Source organism: Pleurodeles waltl, chromosome 6 (assembly GCF_031143425.1).
Source record: "Pleurodeles waltl isolate 20211129_DDA chromosome 6, aPleWal1.hap1.20221129, whole genome shotgun sequence".
In the NCBI taxonomy this organism is placed as follows: Eukaryota; Metazoa; Chordata; class Amphibia; order Caudata; family Salamandridae; genus Pleurodeles; species Pleurodeles waltl.
Window position 1 is genome coordinate 1,721,745,631 of NC_090445.1, and position 11,175 is coordinate 1,721,756,805.

The window sequence follows — 11,175 nt, forward strand, 5'->3', positions numbered from 1 at the left end:
GTCAGAGCGCTCAATTACTCCCAATTCCAGCATCTTGTGGACTTCCATCTTGATGCTTTCCTTAACATGGTCAGACTGTCTAAAGATTTTGTTCTTGACAGGCATGCTGTCTCCTGTGTCCACATCATGGGTACACAGGTGTGTCTGACCAGGGGTTAAGGAGAAGAGTTCAGGAAACTGTTGTAGGACTCTCCTACAATCAGCTTGCTGTTGGCCAGAGAGGGTGTCTGAGTAGATCACTCCATCTACTGTACCATCTTTTGGGTCTGATGACAGAAGATCAGGGAGAGGTTCACTCTCTGCCTCCTGATCCTCATCTGTTACCATCAACAGATTGACATCAGCCCTGTCGTGGAAGAGCTTAAGGCGGTTTACATGGATCACCCTTTTGGGGCTCCTGCTTGTGCCCAGGTCCACCAGGTAGGTGACCTGACTCTTCCTCTCTAGCACTGGGTAAGGGCCACTCCATCTGTCCTGGAGTGCCCTGGGAGCCACAGGCTCCAGAACCCAGACTTTCTGCCCTGGTTGGAACTCAACCAGTGCAGCCTTTTGGTCATACCAAAACTTCTGGAGTTGTTGGCTGGCCTCAAGGTTTTTGGTTGCCTTTTCCATGTACTCTGCCATTCTAGAGCGAAGGCCAAGTACATAGTCCACTATGTCCTGTTTAGGCTCATGGAGAGGTCTCTCCCAGCCTTCTTTAACAAGGGCAAGTGGTCCCCTTACAGGATGACCAAACAGAAGTTCAAAGGGTGAGAACCCTACTCCCTTCTGTGGTACCTCCCTGTAAGCGAAAAGCAGACATGGCAGGAGGACATCCCATCTCCTTTTGGGTTTTTCTGGGAGCCCCATGATCATGCCCTTTAATGTCTTGTTGAATCTCTCAACTAAGCCATTAGTTTGTGGATGGTAAGGTGTAGTGAATTTATAAGTCACTCCACACTCATTCCACATGTGCTTTAGGTATGCTGACATGAAGTTGGTACCTCTGTCAGACACCACCTCCTTAGGGAAACCCACTCTGGTAAAGATACCAATGAGGGCCTTGGCTACTGCAGGGGCAGTAGTCGACCTAAGGGGAATAGCTTCAGGATACCTGGTAGCATGATCCACTACTACCAGGATATACATATTTCCTGAGGCTGTGGGAGGTTCTAGTGGACCAACTATGTCCACACCCACTCTTTCAAAGGGCACCCCCACCACTGGAAGTGGAATGAGGGGGGCCTTTGGATGCCCACCTGTCTTACCACTGGCTTGACAGGTGGGGCAGGAGAGGCAAAACTCCTTAACCATGTTGGACATATTGGGCCAGTAGAAGTGGTTGACTAACCTCTCCCACGTCTTGGTTTGTCCCAAATGTCCAGCAAGGGGAATGTCATGGGCCAATGTTAGGATGAACTCTCTGAACAGCTGAGGCACTACCACTCTCCTAGTGGCACCAGGTTTGGGGTCTCTGGCCTCAGTGTACAGGAGCCCATCTTCCCAATAGACCCTATGTGTTCCATTTTTCTTGCCTTTGGACTCTTCAGCAGCTTGCTGCCTAAGGCCTTCAAGAGAGGGACAGGTTTCTTGTCCCTTACACAGCTCCTCCCTTGAGGGTCCCCCTGGGCCCAAGAGCTCAACCTGATAAGGTTCAAGCTCCAAAGGCTCAGTTCCCTCAGAGGGCAGAACTTCTTCCTGAGAAGAGAGGTTCCCTTTCTTTTGCTGTGTTGCAGTTGGTTTCCCAACTGACTTTCCTGTTCTCTTGGTAGGCTGGGCCATTTTTCCAGACTCCAGCTCTACTTTTTCACCCTGTGCCTTGCACTGTGCTCTTGTTTTCACACACACCAGTTCAGGGATACCCAGCATTGCTGCATGGGTTTTTAGCTCTACCTCAGCCCATGCTGAGGACTCCAGGTCATTTCCAAGCAGACAGTCCACTGGGATATTTGAGGAGACCACCACCTGCTTCAGGCCATTGACCCCTCCCCATTCTAAAGTTACCATTGCCATGGGATGTGCTTTAGTTTGATTGTCAGCATTGGTGACTGTATAAGTTTTTCCAGTCAGGTATTGGCCAGGGGAAACCAGTTTCTCTGTCACCATGGTGACACTGGCACCTGTATCCCTCAGGCCCTCTACACTTGTCCCATTAATAAAGAGCTGCTGCCTGTATTTTTGCATGTTAGGCGGCCAGGCAGCTAGTGTGGCTAAATCCACCCCACCCTCAGAGACTAGAGTAGCTTCAGTGTGGACCCTGATTTGCTCTGGGCACACTGTTGATCCCACTTGGAGACTAGCCATTCCAGTGTTACCTGGATTGGAGTTTGGAGTGGAACTTTTCTTGGGACAGGCCTTGTCTCCAGTTTGGTGTCCATGCTGTTTACAGCTATGACACCAGGCCTTTTTGGGATCAAAGTTTTTACCCTTGTACCCATTGTTTTGTGAAGAGGCTCTGGGCCCACCCTCCTGTGCAGGTTTTTGGGGGCCTGTAGAAGACTCTTTACTATTTTTAGTTTTGGTTGTCTCATCACCCTTCTGCTGGGGAGTCTTTGTGACCCCTTTCTTTTGGTCACCCCCTGTTGAAGTCTTGGACACCCTTGTCTTGACCCAATGGTCCGCCTTCTTTCCCAATTCTTGGGGAGAAATTGGTCCTAGGTCTACCAGATGCTGATGCAGTTTATCATTGAAACAATTACTTAACAGGTGTTCTTTCACAAATAAATTGTACAGCCCATCATAATTATTTACACCACTGCCTTGAATCCAACCATCTAGTGTTTTCACTGAGTAGTCAACAAAGTCAACCCAGGTCTGGCTCGAGGATTTTTGAGCCCCCCTGAACCTAATCCTGTACTCCTCAGTGGAGAATCCAAAGCCCTCAATCAGGGTACCCTTCATGAGGTCATAAGATTCTGCATCTTTTCCAGAGAGTGTGAGGAGTCTATCCCTACACTTTCCAGTGAACATTTCCCAAAGGAGAGCACCCCAGTGAGATCTGTTCACTTTTCTGGTTACACAAGCCCTCTCAAAAGCTGTGAACCATTTGGTGATGTCATCACCATCTTCATATTTAGTTACAATCCCTTTGGGGATTTTCAACATGTCAGGAGAATCTCTGACCCTATTTATGTTGCTGCCACCATTGATGGGTCCTAGGCCCATCTCTTGTCTTTCCCTCTCTATGGCTAGGATCTGTCTTTCCAAAGCCAATCTTTTGGCCATCCTGGCTAACTGGATGTCCTCTTCACTGGGGTTATCCTCAGTGATTTCAGAGTTGTTGGTCCCTCCTGTGAGGGAGCCAGCATCTCTGACTATTATTTGTGGAGTCAGGGCTTGAGAAGCCCTGCTCTCCCTAAGTAGGACTGGAGGGGGGGAATTTCCCTCCAAGTCACTATCTTCATCCTCTGAGTTGCCATCCTCAGAGGGGTTGGCCTTTTCAAACTCTGCCAAAAGCTCCTGGAGCTGTACTTTGGTAGGTTTGGGGCCCATTGCTATTTTCTTTAGTTTACAGAGTGACCTTAGCTCTCTCATCTGTAGATGGAGGTAAGGTGTGGTGTCGAGTTCCACCACATTCACATCTGTGCTAGACATTATGCTTCTAAAAGTTGGAATACTTTTTAAGAAACTAAAACTGGTTCTAGAATCTAATTCAAACTTTTACCAAACTTTTAAACTCTAAAAGAAATGCTAAACAGGATCTAACACAAGGCCCTAGCAGGTCTTTTAAGAATTTAGAAAACTTTTCAAATTGCAAAAATCAATTTCTAATGACAATTTTGGAATTTGTCGTGTGATCAGGTATTGGCTGAGTAGTCCAGCAAATGCAAAGTCTTGTACCCCACCGCTGATCCACCAATGTAGGAAGTTGGCTCTGTATGTGCTATTTCAAAGTAAGGAATAGCATGCACAGAGTCCAAGGGTTCCCCTTAGAGGTAAAATAGTGGTAAAAATAGATAATACTAATGCTCTATTTTGTGGTAGTGTGGTCGAGCAGTAGGCTTATCCAAGGAGTAGTGTTAAGCATTTGTTGTACATACACATAGACAATAAATGAGGTACACACACTCAGAGACAAATCCAGCCAATAGGTTTTTATATAGAAAAATATCTTTTCTTAGTTTATTTTAAGAACCACAGGTTCAAATTCTACATGTAATATCTCATTCGAAAGGTATTGCAGGTAAGTACTTTAGGAACTTCAAATCATCAAAATTGCATGTATACTTTTCAAGTTATTCACAAATAGCTGTTTTAAAAGTGGACACTTAGTGCAATTTTCACAGTTCCTAGGGGAGGTAAGTATTTGTTAGTTTTACCAGGTAAGTAAGACACTTACAGGGTTCAGTTCTTGGTCCAAGGTAGCCCACCGTTGGGGGTTCAGAGCAACCCCAAAGTCACCACACCAGCAGCTCAGGGCCGGTCAGGTGCAGAGTTCAAAGTGGTGCCCAAAACACATAGGCTAGAATGGAGAGAAGGGGGTGCCCCGGTTCCGGTCTGCTTGCAAGTAAGTACCCGCGTCTTCGGAGGGCAGACCAGGGGGGTTTGTAGGGCACCGGGGGGGACACAAGCCCACACAGAAATTTCACCCTCAGCAGCGCGGGGGCGGCCGGGTGCAGTGTAGAAACAAGCGTCGGGTTTGTAATGGAAGTCAATGGGAGATCTAGGGATCTCTTCAGCGCTGCAGGCAGGCAAGGGGGGGGTTCCTCGGGGAAACCTCCACTTGGGCAAGGGAGAGGGACTCCTGGGGGTCACTCCTCCAGTGAAAGTCCGGTCCTTCAGGTCCTGGGGGCTGCGGGTGCAGGGTCTCTCCCAGGTGTCGGGACTTTGGTTTCAAAGAGTCGCGGTCAGGGGAAGCCTCGGGATTCCCTCTGCAGGCGGCGCTGTGGGGACTCAGGGGGGACAGGTTTTTGTACTCACAGTCTTAGAGTAGTCCGGGGGTCCCTCCTGAGGTGTTGGATCGCCACCAACCGAGTCGGGGTCGCCGGGTGCAGTGTTGCAAGTCTCACGCCTTTTGCGGGGAGCTTGCAGGGTTCTTTAAAGCTGCTGGAAACAAAGTTGCAGCTTTTCTTTGGAGCAGGTCCGCTGTCCTCGGGAGTTTCTTGTCTTTTCGAAGCAGGGGCAGTCCTCAGAGGATGTCGAGGTCGCTGGTCCCTTTGGAAGGCGTCGCTGGAGCAGGATCTTTGGAAGGCAGGAGACAGGCCGGTGAGTTTCTGGAGCCAAGGCAGTTGTCGTCTTCTGGTCTTCCTCTGCAGGGGTTTTTCAGCTAGGCAGTCCTTCTTCTTGTAGTTGCAGGAATCTAATTTTCTAGGGTTCAGGGTAGCCCTTAAATACTAAATTTAAGGGCGTGTTTAGGTCTGGGGGGTTAGTAGCCAATGGCTACTAGCCCTGAGGGTGGGTACACCCTCTTTGTGCCTCCTCCCAAGGGGAGGGGGTCACAATCCTAACCCTATTGGGGGAATCCTCCATCTGCAAGATGGAGGATTTCTAAAAGTTAGAGTCACCTCAGCTCAGGACACCTTAGGGGCTGTCCTGACTGGCCAGTGACTCCTCCTTGTTATTCTCATTATTTTCTCCGGCCTTGCCGCCAAAAGTGGGGCCTGGCCGGAGGGGGCGGGCAACTCCACTAGCTGGAGTGTCCTGCTGGGTTGGCACAAAGGAGGTGAGCCTTTGAGGCTCACCGCCAGGTGTGACAATTCCTGCCTGGGAGAGGTGTTAGCATCTCCACCCAGTGCAGGCTTTGTTACTGGCCTCAGAGTGACAAAGGCACTCTCCCCATGGGGCCAGCAACATGTCTCGGTTTGTGGCAGGCTGCTAAAACTAGTCAGCCTACACAGATAGTCGGTTAAGTTTCAGGGGGCACCTCTAAGGTGCCCTCTGTGGTGTATTTTACAATAAAATGTACACTGGCATCAGTGTGCATTTATTGTGCTGAGAAGTTTGATACCAAACTTCCCAGTTTTCAGTGTAGCCATTATGGTGCTGTGGAGTTCGTGTTTGACAGACTCCCAGACCATATACTCTGATGGCTACCCTGCACTTACAATGTCTAAGGTTTTGTTTAGACACTGTAGGGGTACCATGCTCATGCACTGGTACCCTCACCTATGGTATAGTGCACCCTGCCTTAGGGCTGTAAGGCCTGCTAGAGGGGTGTCTTACCTATACTGCATAGGCAGTGAGAGGCTGGCATGGCACCCTGAGGGGAGTGCCATGTCGACTTACTCGTTTTGTCCTCACTAGCACACACAAGCTGGCAAGCAGTGTGTCTGTGCTGAGTGAGAGGTCTCCAGGGTGGCATAAGACATGCTGCAGCCCTTAGAGACCTTCCTTGGCATCAGGGCCCTTGGTACTAGAAGTACCAGTTACAAGGGACCTATCTGGATGCCAGGGTCTGCCAATTGTGGATACAAAAGTACAGGTTAGGGAAAGAACACTGGTGCTGGGGCCTGGTTAGCAGGCCTCAGCACACTTTCAATTGTAAACATAGCATCAGCAAAGGCAAAAAGTCAGGGGGCAACCATGCCAAGGAGGCATTTCCTTACATAAGGAATCTGCAGCTAGAAGTCTCTATCAGGTAAAGGAAGTGAAGGGTAGTAGCCAGTGGGCTACTTACCCCTTGGACTCCCTCACCCCCCCTCCATATGACCTCTTCCTGTGAAGAGTGGGCATAACCCTGTACCAGAGTTCCTAATTCTACCAAAAACAAGATAGTGGGACCCTTCTTTCATGGAGCACATCAGGCAGCCCACCTTAGGGATGTGACTAGCCTGAAGGTGCAACACACCTACTGCATAGCTAATTTCCCACCTGTCATGGTGCCAAATGGGCCTCTGGACAGGGGGTGGCATTCCCCAGATCTGGGGTAAACCAAGGTGACATTTCAAGGGGTGGCAGGGACTTTAAAGCTTCCAGCCCAGATATGCTGATTTACTAGCCATCCTGCTGGAGGAGGTGACAACACCTCCCTCTGGATCAGGCATTGTTTCTGGCATCAGAGTGCGGGGTCAGAAACTCATCTGTGGTGGCAGGCTGGTTGAAAACAGTCAGACAGCACACTAGAGGGCTAGCAGGTTTTTAGGGGACACCTCTAAGGTATCCTGCATGTCATAATGAATACTGGCATCTGTATTGATTTATTGAGACAAGGTGTCTGATATTAAACACCATATGTTTCAGTGAAGCAGTTATGTAGCTGGGTAACTCGTAATGTCCCGTGCCCAGTACATACCTTAACATGTCTTCCCTGTTCAATTACAATATCTAGTAATCGAACTGGACATCACAGGGGCATATCTGCTCCTGCAGATATGTACTCACGTAAAATATAATGGACCCTGCCTGAGGGCTCTTAAGGACTGCTGCAGTGGTGACTTACCTATATGATAGGCAGTGACTTTGGCATGGCTCACGAGTGTGCCATGTTGTGTTTTCACTCATGGTTTGACCATGTCACACAGCCTGCATTGTCAGTCTGCATGAAATGTATAAGGGCGGGGGCCTTAGGGTGGCACAATACATGCTGCAGCCCTGAGGGATCCGTCTTAGTACCTAGTTACCAGGGGTACCTTTTACTGGGGACTTACAGGGGTGCTTAAGTGTGCGTCTGTTGTACACAGACCATTTTGCCCTTGTTTTAGGAAAAGAGCACTGGCACTGGGGACCAGGTTAGCAGGAACCTTCAGTCGAAAAACGTCAGTACCAGTGACAAAAAGTGAGTGTGACCATGTATAAAAGGGTACTTACCTACACTTGTTCGATCAGGCTGCCTCTTTGGGAGACCCCCCTGTCACAACAAAAGGGCAGGGTGTTGCACCTCAACCTGTGTGCCCTTCAACTTCATGTGTGAAGATTGAGCAACGACAATTGAGTGTTTGACCTCCTACCTCAGTCTGTAATGTTATCCTGGCAACCAGGCATGCTTCCACTATTCCCATCTATGCCCACGGATGTATTCTCTGGCGAGTGAGGTTGGCCGATTTTAAAGCATGACACTGAAGGTGTTGTGTGAGGCCTTAACCTTACAATTTCACATGAACTTGCTATAAGTACCCTTTTGTTAGTATTGATCAAACATACGACCTCACCTTCCAATTGGATTTTAATAACTATACAAAATAGTTGTTGAATTGTTTCTCTAGCGTTATTAAATGTAATATTGTGACCCATTGCTTTCCAATGGAACAGTCTGTTCTGCTACAGTAAAAATAAGTTTTGGGGCTTTTTTACTGTAAGGACATGCTTAACATTAACTTACCACATATCTTGGTTTTAAATACTATGCACGCTGGCTCATAGGTAATACAGCCTCGATAAGTGTGACTTTTTATAAATACTTAACAGGAAGATTTTGAACAGTCAGAGGGGGTTATTTTGCCAGGACGAATTTGCTAAAACCACAAAAGGCAGGCACTGCATGGTCACCTGCAGTCAGTTGCCCCGCCACTGTAATAGGTGGCACAGTGGTGCTGCAGTCAGTTAGTGACGTACCTTGGTCCCTATACGATGGACGTATAGGTGAGTTAAATATGCCAGTTGCACTCTGGGAACGGGAAGCACAGGCACTCCATGCACTACCAGAATAGTCCTGGTTAGCAGTGGCGAAGTTCTACAAATAACAAAAGGTTGAGAACATCTGTGGTGACTTGGCAGCAAGGACACGTTTCCTATGAACATGCACAGTGCTGTTCTGCCTTTTTGGTCTACAGAAGTGTTATGTACATACATAAGGACTAAAGGGTAGTGTAATTCGATGGAGAGCGCTGTTGTCTGATATGGGATAGATCAACATCTGAAGGCAGAAGCGTGTGATGTGTGTATGACATGAGCTATAAGTCTACTCCTTAATTCAGAGACGAGCAACTCGGGGGGAAATCTGGTAAATCTGCCTTTAATTCTGTATAACCGGCTGCGTATTATACTGCAGCTGAAGTTTTGCATTAGTGATGTAACTTTATGTATATCTATGTTTTTTGGATGCACAGTCTGTGTAGCCTAAGGGGGGGTGGGGTGTGTGTGTGTGTCAGAGAGCGAGACAGACCCCGCGGTTATGGCTGCTTGTCTGAAAGTGCAAGGTGTATGTCGCACCCAAGGCTTTGAGGGTGCAAGTAGTGTGCAGACCAAGTGTTCGGGCTGCTTGTCCATGGGTGCATGGTGTGTGAAATGCAAGGATTGTGGCCACTTACACATACGGTTTGTTGTGTGTGTGACCCAAGGCTTAGCCCTGCTGGTCTGAGGGTGCAAGTAGTGTGCAGACCAAGTGTTAGGGCTGCTTGTCCATGGGTGCATGGTGTGTGAAAAGAACAGAATGTGGCTACTTACACATAATGTTTGTTGTGTGTGTGACACAAGGCTTAGCCCTGCTTGTCTGAGGGTGCACGTAGTGTGCAGACCAAGGGCCTGATTCTAACTTTGGAGGACGGTGTTAAACCGTCCCAAAAGTGGCGGATATACCACCTACCGTATTACGAGTCCATTATATCCTATGGAACTCGTAATACGGTAGGTGGTATATCCGCCACTTTTGGGACGGTTTAACACCGTCCTCCAAAGTTAGAATCAGGCCCCAAGTGTTTTGGGCTGCTTGTCCATGGGTGCATGGTGTGTGAAATGCAAGGATTGTGGCTACTTACACATTCGGTTTGATGTGTGAGTGACCCAAGGGTTATTGCTGCTTGTCCAAGAGTGCGGGGGGAGGTGTGTGTGAGAGAACCATATATTTTTGTCTGTGGGTGCATTGTATGTGTAAAACAAGGATTTGGGGTGCTTGTCTGAGAGTGCAAGATGTGTTTGTGTAACGCAAGGGCTATAGCTGCTTGCCTGAGGTGCATGGTGTGTGTTATCTAAGGGTTAGGACTTCTCCCTGGAGGGTGCATGGTGTGTGTAATCCAACGTATGGAAGGGCTGTTTGCCTGAGGGTGCACGGCGTGTGAAATGTCAGGGTTAGGGCTGTTTGTATGTGTGGTGTAACTCAATAAATAGCTGCACACCTGAGTCCCATGGAGACCAGTACACATTTGCACTATTTTGTTTTCTACCTGACCCAAGAGGTACCTTCTTCCACAGTTCCTGCTCACCTTATCTGGTTTCTCCCCACATAGATTATTGAGATTGAGAGCAGCTGGCTGCTGGAGGTGGCTCCACACTACTACAAGTCCAAGGAACTGGAGGACACGTCCAGTAAGAAGATGCCCAAGAAAGTGGGCAAGACACGTGAAGAGCTGGGCTGAAATACTCTGCCCAAATAAAAGTACCCTCTAAAGAGGGAAGATGGCCACACCCGGGCAATCGGACCAGCTGCACTGGGCAAGTACTTCACCCTCGAGAGGAGTCGGAGATTCTCCAGCTGCAGGACAACCTTTCACCTCTGACCCTGCGTTCTACCTGGGGTGGGGAGATAGACACAGGTAGAGCAGGGCGTACGACCCTCACCCAAGAAAATTATCCACTGCACTTGGATCATTTATATACCAAGGAAATACTGAGGTCCAAACCGTGCAACAGTAAGATGTTTGTCACCTTCACTTGGGTAAAAGTGAACATGGGAAGTGTCCTCGGAATGCTTATTCAGGTGGGTTTCTTTGCAGCTGCAGTTGGGTACAAGACAATCTGCAGTAAGTACTGGACCTCCACCAGCACTAGTTTCAGATGCACACCCTACGGACACTTACCATAGTAGGGTGACTGAGCTGTTGGTGTATTGCGCACTGTTGTGTAAACTGCACCCAGCTAACACCTCTTCTTGGTACAGATGAAGCTAAAATGAAGTGCCTGGAAAGGTGGCTCTCTTCTGGATGGGGCATGTTTCCAAAGCTCGGCTTCCTGCACATGTAGGGATCCAAAGTGCAGTCAAGCTGGGTGTAGTGGCATCTGCAGGGGTCTTCCATGTGTAGCCGCTCAACAATGCTGATTTTTTTTTGTTGATTTTTTTTTTAAATGAATAATAAAAATAATTTAACATCAAGAATAGTGTCCCTTTGCTCCGCAATTAGTGAACTCACTTCTGTACCCGGGTCTAGTGGCTTCTGTCAGGTGGACTGTGTTTTACTAATTTATCCTTTCTAAAGGATAGATTTCCTATATTGTGACACAGTTACGTCAAATCACCTTTATTTATTGGGTGGAAGCTTTTGGCATAATTTGCAAGAAAAGTTTACTTATGTGCAATCCTAGGTCTACATCGTAAGAATATTCATT

General features: G+C 48.1%; 1 protein-coding gene across 1 annotated transcript in view; it reads left to right on the plus strand.

The window, feature by feature from the left end:
- Nucleotides 1-10,945, plus strand: part of DHX16 (DEAH-box helicase 16) — a 180,709-nt gene extending 169,764 nt beyond the window's left edge. The window contains exon 21 of the mRNA XM_069241954.1: nt 10,080-10,945. Coding sequence (XP_069098055.1) covers nt 10,080-10,208 — 129 coding nt within the window. The 3' untranslated portion in view covers nt 10,209-10,945. The remainder of the gene's footprint in view (nt 1-10,079) is intronic.
- Nucleotides 10,946-11,175: the final 230 nt, after the last annotated feature.